The sequence below is a fragment of the Protopterus annectens genome, chromosome 6.part0, assembly GCF_019279795.1.
Source record: "Protopterus annectens isolate FY-2018-M chromosome 6.part0, PAN1.0, whole genome shotgun sequence".
In the NCBI taxonomy this organism is placed as follows: Eukaryota; Metazoa; Chordata; order Ceratodontiformes; family Protopteridae; genus Protopterus; species Protopterus annectens.
Window position 1 is genome coordinate 22,921,554 of NC_056737.1, and position 15,038 is coordinate 22,936,591.

At 40.3% G+C, this 15,038-nt stretch overlaps 1 protein-coding gene across 2 annotated transcripts in view; it reads left to right on the plus strand.

Annotated features, from left to right (window-relative positions):
• Positions 1–15,038, plus strand: part of AP4S1 (adaptor related protein complex 4 subunit sigma 1) — a 348,287-nt gene that overhangs the window by 227,547 nt on the left and 105,702 nt on the right. For both annotated transcript variants that reach the window (XM_044073817.1, XM_044073819.1), the window contains exon 4: positions 247–315. In XM_044073817.1, the coding sequence (XP_043929752.1) occupies positions 247–315 (69 nt within the window). The remainder of the gene's footprint in view (positions 1–246; positions 316–15,038) is intronic.

The following is a 15,038-nucleotide window of genomic DNA, read 5'->3' on the forward strand; positions in this document are numbered from 1 at the left end:
CATCTACATCTGGTGCAGAAGCTGTTCATCAAAATCTAGTTAACTGGTTTATAGTCAGTACTATATTCCTCTACACCAATGGAACTTACTTTGTTCTGAAACTGTCTGCTTTGTACACTTTATTCTTCTGCACAAATGTTTGCTTAGAAAATGTGTTAAACTGTTTATCTTGCTGTTATTTTATAAATTATTTTGCAAAATAACTGTAGCAGATTTACACAAATATGTTGTAAATGTGTATTTCAGAATGAAATGGCAGTGTATGAGCTAATTCACAACTTTGTAGAAGTCCTGGACAAGTATTTCAGCAGAGTGGTAAGTTTAGTCAACATCTTATAACTGTCTGGGATCTGTGTGATAACGTTGTTGTTTTGTCTTTACAGCTTTTCCCGGTTAAGGGTTGCCACAGAGGAACTCCGGTCCACTAATGATTGGCAGTAGATTTTTTTTTTATGGTGCCGAGTTGCCAGCCCGACGCCCAACCTTCAGCGAAGGCACACCCATTCATGCATGTCTTTCGAACGGCACTCGACCAAGGGGGAGGACATGCAGATTCCACACAGAAGGCACTTCAGCCAAGAATCGAACAGGAGAACTTCTTGTTGTGAGGCAACAACACTACCGCTGCACCATATGTAATGTATTTTGCTGTCAATTAATGAATTGTGCTACAGAGTAAGAAAAATATTAGAAATGCAATATCATGCTGTTATGCAAAATAAAGAAATACTAAAGCAAATACAGTTACTATCAGGTATGTAGAAACCCTATACATGGAAAGTCTAGCTGGAGAATCTGGGAATCTTGAGGCAATGTTACAACTACCTCATGTACACAGACAACCCTCTCCTCCTCCCAACAAATTCCAACACATGTGAGAGATGCAACCATATAGCCATACTGGAGGCTAAGCTCTCTCAACTCAGTACTGGCGAAACCAGTCAGGAGGAGAAGGAAACCACACTCACTACAATTCCAGTCTCACATAGACCTACCAAGACAGCAAACCAAACACACAAACACACAAAAACATACTCAGAGGCTCTAAATAAAAATCTGCCTAAGCAGCAGAGACCTCCAAAGCAGACACCCAAGCAACCGCTACCACAAAACAAAACACGTGCAACACATAGCTCACAAAGCCAGTGTGCCGAACAGTCACAGCCCTTAAGGCTAAACAACACACCTGATACACTTGTAATAGGTGACTCTACCGTCAGGCACACTGACTTCCCGCTCACCAGGCTGAACAAGGAGAAGGTCACAGTGAGCTGCCTGTCAGGCGCTAGGATCCGCCACATAACACAAGCACTCAGGTCACTCCAAGGCAAGTACAAATATGACTCCATCATTGTCCATGCTGGTGTGAATGACCTGAGACATACCTCCCTGGACTACATGAAAAGAGACGTAGAGGAGCTCTCTGAGCATGTAGCCCAGGCCGGTATGACACTGACCTTGAGTAGCATCTTACCCTCACCAAGAATGATGCCACAATATGAAGACAAGATGATCAATTTCAACAATTGGTTTAAGTATTGGTGTCATTCAAAGGGGATCCAATGCCTGTCAGCCTGGGATGACATGCTCGACAAGCCACGATGCTTCGCTAGGGACGGCTTGCACCTGTCACCCCTGGGCTTTCGGATATTGGCAAAGGCTCTTGCTACCCCCATAGGGCCTTTTTTAGGCAAGGCTCAAAAGACAAACCCACCTCCATAGGTATCTCAAGGGATAAGAAACTAAGAGTAATGCTACTCAATGCCAGAAGGCTAAACCTCAAGATGCACGCACTCGAAACTCTCCTTAGCATGGAGAACATCGATATCTGTGCATTAACAGAAACCTGGTTCAAGGCTCCCGAGAGCACCCCAGCACTACCAGGTTATACCTCATACCATGCTTTTCGGCCCCAAAACTTGGACCGAACCACAAAAGGAGGGGAAGTATCAAAATTCGTCAAAGATACCCACACTTCCAGGTTGGTGGTGCAGCACGGTGCATCAGAGACTATCCATGTGCAACTAACAGTGGGTAAAACTGCCTTCCAGTTTATAGCCTGCTACAGACCACCCTCCCAAACCCAGGAACCCCACTCGGCCTTCCTGAGAACACTGGAAAATATGAAGGTCTCTCCAAACACCATTATATTGGGCGACTTCAACTACCCAAACATAGACTGGGAGCATTACTCTAGCTCCAACACCCTAGCCCAAAGGTTCCTAGAATTTATAAACTCAGATGCTATGGAACAACTTGTTACCACTCCCACAAGAGGGGAAAACATACTGGACCTGATCATCACCAGCATGGGGACTCTATGCTTCAGACCAGAAGTGTATCCTTCACTGGTAAGATCAGACCATAAACCAATCCCACTGGATATTCACATCCCGACTCCACCCCCTGCCTGAAAACTACAGTGAAAAACTTCTCTAAAGCAAATTTCACACTCCTCAAAACCGAGGTGGAATCCTTCAAAGCCCCCGGGCCTGTGGAAAATATGGCCCAGGCCACAGAATCCTTTATAAATGCATTATATGAACACCTTCAGGAATGCATGGATCATGCAATCCCAAATAAAACCAAGACCCAATCCTCCAAAGGCAGATGTCCTGTTTGGTGGACCCCAGCCATAAACAAACTATACAACAGAAGGAGGAAGCTACTACATGATCGAGAAAAATCCCAAAAAGGGAAGGCATCTCTGATCAGTATTAGCAAAAAACTATGGGCACTCATAAAATCGTCTAAGGCCAGCTTCGAGAGAAAAATTGCACAGGACACTAAGGATAATCACAAGGCTTTCTTTAGTTATGTTAGGAACCTGGGTGGGAATTCCCAGATATGCTCAGAATTAGTCCAAAATGACAAAAAATACACCGAACCCACAGACATTGCCAGCATCCTAGCTGACAGGTTCAGCGCAAACTCCCCCCCCTCCCCACCAAAAGGGCAAATATCTATCCCAGCAGAGTGCTGCCCCCCTGACATCTCAGATGCTCAGGTAAGAGCAGCCCTCTCCAAAGCAAAAAACACAGCATCAATGGGACCAGACGGTATCCCGGGCTGTGTCCTACATGAACTCCAAGAAGAGCTAAACCCAAACATAAAACTACTGTTCAATCTCAGCCTTACTACAGGATATGTACCCAAAGAGTGGCATACAGCAACAGTGGTCCCTCTCCACAAAGGTGGTGAACTCAACGGATCCTGGAAACTATCGCTGCATAAGCCTGACTAACTTGGTCTGCAAAGCTATGGAAAGGATCATCATGGACCTCATAAATAAAGATATTGGGGGCCTACAGACACTGGATCCTACCCAGTTCGGCTTTGTTAAGGGCAGATCCTGCCTCTTAAACCTGGTTGATTTCTTTGAAACAGTCACCAAGGCCATTGAGGAGGGGAAGGTGGTCCACACAGCCTACCTGGACCTCGCAAAAGCCTTTGATACAATACCCCACTCGGGCATTATAGATGAGCTCACCAGCTTAAATATAAACCCCTGTGTCACTAGATGGGTTGCAAACTATCTCAAGGACAGAACCCACATGGTTAGAATTGCTGGAGTCATGTCAGACTCCAAACCAGTTACAAATGGCGTCCCACAAGGCTCAGTCCTGGGACCTCTCTTGTTCGGTATATATTTCTCAGAGGTACAGGCCAACACGGAAGGACTGTGGCTGTCCAAGTTCACAGATGACTGCAAACTGGGCGCCATAATCGACTCTCCAGCCGACACAAGCATCCTCCAAAAGGGCCTCATAGAAACAGACAACTGGTGCCAGAGCCATGGCCTCAAGCTAAATGCCAAAAAGTGTATAGTCATCCCCTTTGGCAAAAACAAAGTGCCCACAAATTACCACATAGGTGGTAATCCATTAAGTACAGAAGAAGTAATTAGGGACCTGGGGACCCAAGTTGATAGCAATCTCTCATTTGACAACCATGTGGCCAAAGTGGTTAGAAAAACATTTTATATAGCCCACCTAATCATGAAGGGATTCACATCTAGATCAGGGGAGGTCATTGTGCCTCTTTACTCATCCCTCATCAGGCCCATAATTGAGTACAATGCCCCTTTTGGGATGTACCTTACCAGACACCTGCAGCAACTGGAAAGACCCCAAAAGTACCTCACCAAGAGGATCAAAGGGCTCAAACAGATGCCATATGCTGCCCGGTTAAAGAAACTCCAGCTCTACTCAGTGGCATACCGCCTGCTCAGAGGCGATCTGTGCCTGACGTATAAAGCCATGTCCAACCCGGAATGAATGGACATGCTGCACCTCAGAAAATCAAATCCCATTGAGCTACGCGCTCGAGAGACTTGAACCTCAGCACTGAAATAAATAGGACATGCTGGAGGGACAGATTCATAACCCAGAGGCTCCCTTCACTCTGGAATAAAATCCCAGTCCAGGTTAGGCAGAGTCCCTCATTGACTCTCTTCAAGAGGAATCTTGATGAGTGGATGGGAGATCGTAGGTTTACTCCGGGTATCACTTCTGTGTCACTGTTAGACAGAGGCGCAGTATACTAACCTCGAAAAAGGGCATAGCAAAATTAATTTAAAATGGGTGGCAAAAGCCAAACACAATCTGGCTAGGCTTATAAATGCCCTAGGGCAGATAGCCTAGTATGAACCTATGAACCTATGAAAGTAATGTCTGTCAAAAATAACTGCTAAAGTAAGGTCTTAACCTGTGTAGTTTAGAATATAAAAATTCTTGTGGTAGCATACTTCTCAGTAAACAAGGTATAGGTGTGTGTCTGCATGTGTACTTTATTGGTTATGTATACAGGTTTTAATATTTCAGGTTCAGCTCTGACGTCATATGATTTTCAGAGAAGGGAAGAGAGATGCTAGAATCTGGCCTTGTAAAGGCCTGTCACTTACTCACACAAGTGACTTAAGCCTGTAGATGACCCTACATCCTAGGCAAGGAATTTTGTGTAACATTCTTCAGGCTCTGCTAGTGGGATGTTGCTGTGGATTACTTAATAGTTGTTAATGGAATCAAATGGTATGCCTAATTCTGAATATAGGATTATGCCATCAAGCAAAAAAAAAAAAAGAATCTGACAGTGAGTACTGCTAAAGTTCCTCAAAGTCTTTTCTACAATTTTGGAATATAGAGAAAATTCCAGGAATTGTGGGTAATGCAAGCACACCACAATTTTCACAAAGGAAGATTACATTTCTGTATAGAAATTACCAAAGCATTGCTTTATTTTCCAATGTTCAGGAAAAAAATCCTCTCTCACATTTTTCAAAACATACTCCTTCCCATTACTAATGCTAGAATCCTACTGCTCACTTAGCCTGTCTTGTGATATAACGCACATAGTTGTCATTGTCAGGTATATTCAAGAAAAGTGACTGGGACAGCATTAAGATGTGTACCAATGTCCATTGACTTGTAAAAGGCCTTCAATCCTGTAACTTAAAGCCTTATGGGATGTTTTGGTTGCATCTGGCCACCCCCCCCTCGATTTTTCTAAGTTCCAAGGCCTTTGGGTGACCAAGTGGCTAACAGCATTCTCTTCACTGGAGCAGAATCTGAAGTGAGATAAAGCATGGGTATATGTCATTTCCCTAGCTTTGTTCTCCATCTCCCTGGCTGACACAGTTCTCCTTTTTAGGGACCACACTGGAGGGCTCTTCAGTCTTGGATAAATCCTGTATTTGTCAGCCAGTTTACATGGCATCTTTTCTGGACTTTGACTACACTGATGACTATGGCTGTACCATACTTTCTCTTTAAGAGTGAACTGCTTTCTCATTAATATTGATCTTCAGGCACCATCATACTTTGTGGTGTCAGCATTAACTGGGCAACTATTAACACTTTATGTAGCACCCATTCACTGAACCTGTACAACATTACACTACTTATTAAAGCCCCAGACTGCTTTAACAAAACTTCATGTTTCACCTTTCTCAACTTTAGACTGGATCCTTACAACACCCCCCCCCCCCCAAAAAAAAAGATCTTCCAGTCTGGTACACTACCTGATACCATTTGTGACCACCACTCAACTTGTGCTGTTAGACATTACAATAAGAATCATCTGTTCCCTGCTATAATATAGTCTGCAATCTAACAAATTTCAACATCAGCACTTTCATAGATGCATTCAAACAAATAAACTGGCATCTTCTAAAATATTACACCCTATATAAATCAACAGAAACCTTTAAAATTATTTTCTTAGATATTCTAAATGCCAAAGTCCCTCTAAGAAGAAAACACATCAAAACGAACCTGGCACTTTGGTTAGATCAGAACACAAAAGAGTTAATGATGAAAAAAGATAGAGACTGTAAACAGTGGTACCAGAATTGGACACCTCAGGCCTTCAAATACTAAAGAACTCTACAAAATCAAGTCAAAACCTTTGCTGAAAACAAGGAAAAAAAGAACAAAATAAAAACACTTATTTTTTTTTCTGTACACGATGACCATAAAACAAACCCAAAGACCATCTGGACATTATTTAACCATCTCCTTAAGCCTGGCAAACCACTCCATATTTCCAGTGACTCAGGCTATAACATAGCTCACTCTTTTAACACCCACTTCAGCAACACAGCTGCTTTCCTCCTTCAGAACAACCCCGGTTATCCTCTTACTCAATGCCATTCCAAGCCCACTGACTCTACTGTTTTCTCATTATAACTTGTTTTAACCACAGCCATTAAAACACTTCACCTTAAGCTTAAACCAACCACTTTAGCAGCAGACAATCTTGCGTCCAAATTCATGGCACTAGCTGCAGATGACCTAGCAGTCCTAGTCTCCATACTCAACAGTAGGTCCATAACAGAGTCTCAAGTTCCCAAATTCTGGTAGCAAAGTTGCATATTGGGCCAGATTTCAAATTACCTGCTCTCAGTGTAAGTAGTGATTTCCACTGACAGCAATACTTTTGTAATCGGTCCCATTATCTCTTCATAAAAATGGCTAGTCCAATGGCCATAGTAACTTCATCTAATTTTCATACTGCCTGCACTACCAAAGCTATTAGAAAGATGTGTTCACTCACAATTACTAAAGTACTGTAGACCAAAATCTAATCTCTAGCCCCTGGCTTGGTTTCTGCCCTAACTACAGCCCAACTGCCAGTTTACTATCATTATTTCGAATGACACTCGGTCGACCGCACTATATTCGACAATGGAAAGTTGAACACAGCAATGTCGAACTTTAAAAACATACTCAAAACAACTCTCACTTTAACATCACAGCAAAAGACAACACCACTATATACCCAACTGAACACACCAAATTGCTAGGAGTGGAAATAGACAATAAACTAAAATTTGACATTCACATATCCATGACCATAAAAAAGTCCACAAAAAACTAGGAGTGTTATACAGAAATAAGCAACTTCTCACCAAAGCAGCAAAGATTTCAATAGCAAATTCCCTCCTTATCTCCACCCTACTTTATGCCTCTCCAGTATATACCAACCTAAGGCAATGCGAGCTAAACAAGCTAGAGACCTGCTACAACAAAATCGCCAAATTTGCCACAGGGGCATCCTATCGTAGTCACCACTATCTCTCACTTGCTGAACTGGGCTGGCTTGAACTCCCTCTCCTCCTTCAATGGTATCAACTCTCACTCGCCCACAAACTAGTAAACCATCCACTAAATGTCCCATCCCTCCAGAATCTGCTTCAACCCTGTTGCACCACCAGACTACTAAGATCCAGCAACAAAAATCACTTGCAGATCACTAAAACCAATAACTCTGTTGGTGAAGCACTATTCTCTTGCACCATAGCCAAATTATGGATCTCCCTCCCACCCACAATTATCTCCATACCATCATGCACCCACTTCAAAACTTTACTAAAAGCGCACCTAAAAACATGCTGGCTATGCCCTTGCAACTCCCACTCAAATATCACCCACCCCATCCAACCACTACCTTTCTTTCCACTCCACTAACTACCTTGATTATAGCAAGCTCAGATGCTCATAAGCCTAGTACTTATACAGCAGGAACTTCTTATTGTAACATTTGTTAATGTCTGTTATGTACTTCACAGATAAAGATTCTAGTTGTCTACTGAGGTACTATGTTCTTCATCTGTAAATATGTTGTAAGTAATTGCTATTTACATTGTTAATCGCTATGTAATCCAATGTAACTTCTGTCTGTTTATTTTAACTGTGGAGCTTTTCTCCCTGGGCCTCCGCTGAAAATGGACCTACGTTCAGTCGGACACTCCCGGTCAACAAATATAAATAAATATAAATAAAATAAATAAAAACAAGCCTAGGAACGGGTTTTAACATGGGTCGAGATAGGGGTTCACTGCTATTGCTGAACTACAAACCTCGCCCCTATCTTGACCCATGTTAAAAACCCGTTTTGGGGGGGGGGGCATAATTTGAAGTGGTGCTCTCTCTCTCTCTCTCTCTCTATATATATATATATATATATATATATATATATGTATATATATATATATATATATATATATATATATATATATATATATATATATAAAATGTGTATATAGTATTTCTATATACCTGAGAACAGGTTGACAGTGGGGAGCTTATGGAATAGTTTAGAATGCGATACTGTCAAATAACTTATCATGGTTTAATTGCAAAGTGGTCTGCCATTGTTTCATGGTCACTGTAAAGTAGTCTATCAGTGTAGGATGTATCTTATACATTTTTAAGCACTCCTTTATCCATGAATGTGGGATACTATCAAATGCTTTTTTGTAGTCAATCCATGCCATACTTAGATTCTTACACTTTTTACAGTTCTCCACTATGACTTTATTTAACAACAAATGATCCTTTGTTCCATATGACTTTCTTTTATTGACTTTTGTTCTACTGCTATAATTGAGTTTTCTTCTAAATGACTATCAACTCTGTCAGCATCAGTTCCTGTGTATAGTTTATACATCATCGGAAGGCAAGTTAGTGGTCTATAATTTTTGGGGTAGCTTGCAGGTTCACTCTTAAGTAGGAGCCTTGTTTTACCTGTTGTTAGCCAGATTGGTGTCTGTTCGAGATGCGCATATAAAAAGTTCTTACTCATAGGTAGGTCTTCGTGCAAAGATGTTAATACTTTTCGCCAAAATTTTGGCACTGCATCTGGGCCTGGGGTTTTCCAATTAGAGGCTTTTCTTAACTTTGTTTCAATCTCTCTGGCTGTTACTTCATCTCATTTCATATCCTGTACCTTTAAACTTATTCTTTCTTTTACTTCTTTTATCCATTTAGCATCTTTGTTGTGTTCCACAGGATCTTCATAGATACTTCTCCAAATTGCATCTATGTCTTCTTTTTTTGCCAGTCTTTCAATTCCCTTTACCTTGTTTCCCAATTCTCTATAAAACTTTTTTGGGTTATCGCTAAATTGCCTATTTTGTACTTTTCCTTTATACTTATCTGTGTATCTTCTAAGTTTTCCTGCCTGTGCTGAAATTTTTAATTTACTATTTGCGATAGTGCATGATAGATCCTGGTCAGTTCTAATACTGCACACTGCTTTTGTCACATCTATCTTTCTTAGTATTTTTGTTGATCTCTTCCCTCTTCTATAGTCTTCTAACAGTGATATTTCTTAATTGCTTTATTTTTTTTCTCTATTCGGTACTTCCATGATGGTATTCGTTTTCTCCCCTTCTTTTGCCTCACCACCCTGTGCTCTTGTGGTAGAACTTTATCAGTTATTAATGTAGCTGCACAGTAACATATCCTGTTTACTTCTGTTCTATCGCATGGATCTCTATGGACAGTCCTAATTACTGTGTTCAGTTGTTTTATTAGACTTCTGGGGTTTTATTGACCTTCTGCAGTCTATTTCTTTCATTGATTTTAATATATCTACGTCCATTAAATCAAGCAACTCTTTTCTTTGTTCTTTCTTCCAGACTGAGGGCACATCCTTTGTTTTCCACTTCCTGTGGGCATTCTATAGAAAGTTTTGTAGTATCTTCCTGTGGCACCTTATCTTCAGTTTCATCCTGTGTCATCCATTGCTCTGTCATATGGGAACTCACTGGCCTATCACTCCTTAGCATTAACAGTGTCCTGTTCCTTCCCTTGTTGTCTAGCTTTAAGTGAATGTTTATACTGGTTTCCTGTGGAAGGCTCCAAAATATCTTGGTATGGCACCTGACCAATTGCTTCCTGTTCCACTGGTTTCCCCTTAATTTGGATATCCATTGCTTTATCCTGTTGTGGTGCTTTTTGCATTAGATTTTTTACACTGAATCCTTCACTTTGCAGATGCTCCATAACATCAATTTCTATTTCTTTAATATCTCCATTACTGAGCGCCTTTTCTACCTTTCTTCTTTGTTTTCTTATTTTTTCTACTGTAAAGTTTTCCATATCTAGATTATTTTGCCTGTATTTCTCTTCAAATATCTTTGGTGCTGCTCTTTTTGTATTGGTTAGTTTTGCTTTCTCGTTGGCATAAATATTACACCATATTAAATCTCTTTTTCTTTCCCATGTCCATATTTCTTCTTCAGATGTCTCCTGCTTCTCCTTACTTTGGGGACTCGCTCCATCATGCCGTGATGTAGTCTGTGTTCGATTTTCTACATTAAATCCTTCACTCCGCAGACATTCCATAACTTCAACTTCTATTTCTTCAACTTCTGCTTTACTAATCTTCTTTTCCACATTCCATCTTTGTGATATTATTTTTTTTTATTGTGAAATTTTCCATATCTGGATGTCTTTGCTTGTATTTCTCTTTGAATATCTTTGTGGCTGCTTTCTCTATATTAATTAACTTGGCTTTCTCTTTTGCATAAATATTGCACCATATCAAATCTCTCTTTCTTTCCCATGTCCATATTTCTTTTTTATACTTTTCAAAAATGTATAGGTTTTGTTATTTACATTTTCACACTTCCTCAGATGCTTCTTTTTCAAAACAGATCGAAGTTTTTTGATCTATATTACTGTTTTTCAAAAATCTGTTGTATTAATGAACGCAAATTTTTATTTGCAGTTTCTGACAGTTTTTCCTGTGAAAGTATTTTTCTTTCCTCTAGTTTATCTCTTAATCTCTTTCTATATCCTCTGTCTGGTAATTCTGGACTTTTTGCATAATAGTAACAATACATGATTTCTTATTTATCCTCAATAGTCCACTCTATCTTCTTTATGGCTCTTCTTTGGCCTATCAGTTTTTGTGATTTTTGTGGACTGCTACTTCTTTCTACAACGGGGGGCCATCCTCCCCTTGGGCCTGGCCTGGCTCCATTGTAGGAAAGTTTCTGGATTTTGAGGATTCTACGGTTAAGCAGTTGCCCGATCTACTGTTTCCTTCTTTCAAACAGCAGAGATTCTACTGTCATCGGTATCTGTAGAATTGTGCTCTTTTTATAACTGTTGATGCAATTCCTTAACCTTTTTCTTTCCTGTAACCTTGATCATGCATGTTAATAATGCAGTCCCTCCACCCACCCAGTTTTACATTTGGTCCTCTAGATTTTAGTACATTTTAGAACACATTGTAGTAAGGATCTCTGTCAACATTTAGCTCTTGATCTCTTTTTGTTTCTTATACTCCTGTTCCCACTCTTTTACAACAAAACTACTGTTGTAGGTTTTCATTTTTATTAAAGACTTTAAAACAAAATTTAGATTTTGTATTATTATGGACTTTTCCTTCGAAAGGCTCAGCAGTAAAGTAACATTTATAAATATTTTACTTCCTAAATTTTTATGAACCCCAAATAAGGTAAGAAATTTTATCTGTAAATATTTTTAAACATGAGCTCTGAAAATGGTGTTATCTTAACATGACCCAGTCCATTTATTTAAACGGCAGAACTGATAAACAACAGGTAGTAGTTGCTTATCACTTTAAGAGTCTACTAGGTCTAAGAAACTACTTCCCTCTTTCTTCAAAATCCTCCTGACCACCCCATCTGTCATGATCTTCTTTGCTAAATTCCAGAAAGCACTGATAGACACTCCCAAGTTCATTCTTTGCAAATTTGGAAGCTTTTATTTATTTTTTCAACTTTCTAAAGAGATTCAGTTCAGATCTTTTTATTTGTACCTTTATGAACAACATTTGCCAGGTCACAGTCTTGTTTTTTTTTTTTTTTTTTTTTTTTTTGCTTCCCCCATAATCTTTTCTATTGGCTCCTGTACTTTCATCTAATTGGCTCATTTTAGAAGTGGGAATCAGATATTCCTGAGCTTGGCAAGAGCCTTACAAGCCCATTCATTCCTGCTCAGGAATCCCTATCATCAACCCTCTGTTCTCTGGCAAGAGTTTGGTGGTAGGCAGCTGGCCTGCTTTGTGATCTTGTGGGGGGTGACCTATCTTCTCCAGTTGGGAACACCTCCTATCCCATGAGTAGCTCCATCAAGCCTGCTGTTGCTGCTTCTCGAGTAGAACTGTGCCTCTACATGTTCTGTTCTACTTGGCTTCCTAGTGCTTTACTACATTATATCGGTTGAGGCAAAATAAACTGTTGAAGTCACCATGAAGAAATAAAAGTCCTTGTTGCAAAATCCAATTTTTATTCGACCATAAAAACAAAGGATGAGCGCTTTCATGTGCCACCTGCACGCTTCTTCAGATCTAACAATATTAATTCATGACTGCTTTTATAGCTGAATCAATTGTCTAGATTCAAATAATGAAACAATTAAACAATTAAAACAAAACGATCCTTAATCTACTCAATGCATAAACTTTAAAGTCCTAATGCACATTTTTCAGCACAACATTATATGTGGCTTGCTCATAACAACAACTGACATATATTATCATAGTCACTTAATCAAAATCAGAAATAAAAATTAAGCCTATATATATTTATATGAAGAATATATCTATGTATAAAAATATATATATATGTGTGTATATGAGAAATGTGTTTCACATATATAAACAGCATTATGTGCAAATTTTGCAAATAAAAACCAATCATCAATGGCTGTTGTACTGCATTGAAAAACCATGTGGAATAATTTATAAAGCAACAATAATAAAATCTAGATATATGATGTCTAGATATAATTAGACAATATCAAGTCCACGTAAAAACAGAAATAATTAATGTCAATCTGATATAAGATATGAGATATGAAATATAACATGAAATAAACTTCAACAGTTTATTTTGCCTCAATTTATTTCTTTCCATTTGGCTGTTGAGTTTTCAGGAGGTTCGTGGCATTATTTAACTTATATATTATTACATTATATCAGTGTAAGCTCAGGTAGCTTGGAACTCCACTTTGTGGATACCTAGCATTTTTGTTAGGTGTCATCCATGTGGAGAGGCAGAACCACTTCCCTCCAGGATGGGCAATCTGGCAATGGCTGCTTACTCCCATGCTCACTAGCCAGTTACAACAAGCACTCAAGTCATTAATCAGACTTAGACTGTTTATAATGCAGACAGGGCTGTCTCCTTCTATTCCACACAACTGCCCTGTTTTCGGAATTTCTAAACATTTCGGTATAGTAAACTGATTCTGTGGAGTTTTTGCTGGCAGGTTTGTGTTGTCTGTAGTTAAAGGTTGGACTTTTTATGATAATTAGGGAATTTGTGGAGTATTTTAGATATAGAAATGAAAAATGCATCAGTTTCCATTACTGCACCAATTTTGGACAATAAATTCTTCCTTAGCACACCTTTGTCATATGCTTTGTGTGTCTGATGGTAGAGCATCTAGGTGTAAACTGAGATAACTTACAAGTCGACACTGTTCTAACTCAGCCTCTCCACAGGTTACGTACCCATAGAGTGGCGCACAGCTACGGTTATTCCGCTTCACAAAGATGGAGCCACAACAGACCCCGGGAACTATCGCCCTATAAGCCTGACTAGCTTGGTCTGCAAGGCTATGGAGCGCATCATCATGGAACTCCTTAACAGAGACACTGGGAACCTTCAAACACTGGACCCTACCCAGTTCGGCTTTAAGGGCAGATCATGCCTCCTAAACCTGGTGGACTTCTTTGAGACTGTTACCAAGGCTGTAGACAAGGAAAAGGTGGCACACACAGCCTACCTAGACCTTGCAAAGGCCTTTGACACCATTCCCCATTCTGGTATTATAGACAAGCTCACCAGCCTGAACATAAACCCCTACGTCACAAGATGGGTTGCCAACTGGCTCATGGACAAGAACCCACATAAGAGTTGCGGGAGCTAGATCTGACTCTAAACAGGTTACAAGTGGCGTTCCCCAGGGCTCAGTCCTAGGACCCCTCCTGTTCGGCATATACTTCTCAGAGGTACAGGCAAGCACAGGAGGACTATGGCTGACCAAGTTCGCAGACAACTGCAAACTAGGGGCTATAATTGACTCTCCGGCTGACACAGGCATCCTCTAAAAAGGTCTCACTGAGACAGACACCTGATGTCAAAATCATGGCCTCAGGCTAAATGCCAAAAAGTGCATAGTCATCCCCTTTGGAAAAAACAATGTACCCACAAACTACCACATAGGTTGTAGTCACCTAAATACAGAAGACATAGTAAGGGATCTGGGGACCCAAGTAAATAGTAAACTCTCCTTTGATAATGGTATTGCCAAAGTGGTTAGAAAATCCTTCTACGTGGCATACCTTATCACAAAAGGGTTCGCTTCTAGATCAAAAGAGGTCATTGTGCCCCTCTACTCATCGCTAATCAGACACATCATAGAGTACAACGCCCCAATTGGGGTGTATCTTAGAAGACACCTGCAACAACTGAGGATCACTGGCCTCAAACAGATGTCCTATGCAGCTCGACTGAAGAAACTCCAGCTGTACTCGATTGCATACCGCCTACTCAGAGGTGATCTCTGCCTGACATACAAGGCCATGTCCAACCCAGAACTGATCGACATGCTCCACCTAAAAAAAAGCTTATCCCCTTGAGCCACACACTCTAGGGATCTAAACCTCACCACAACAATAAATAGGACATGCTGGAGGTATAGATTCCTGTCACAGAGACTTCCCACGCTTTGGAACAACCTTCCAATCTACATTAGGCAGAGCTTCTTGCTAAC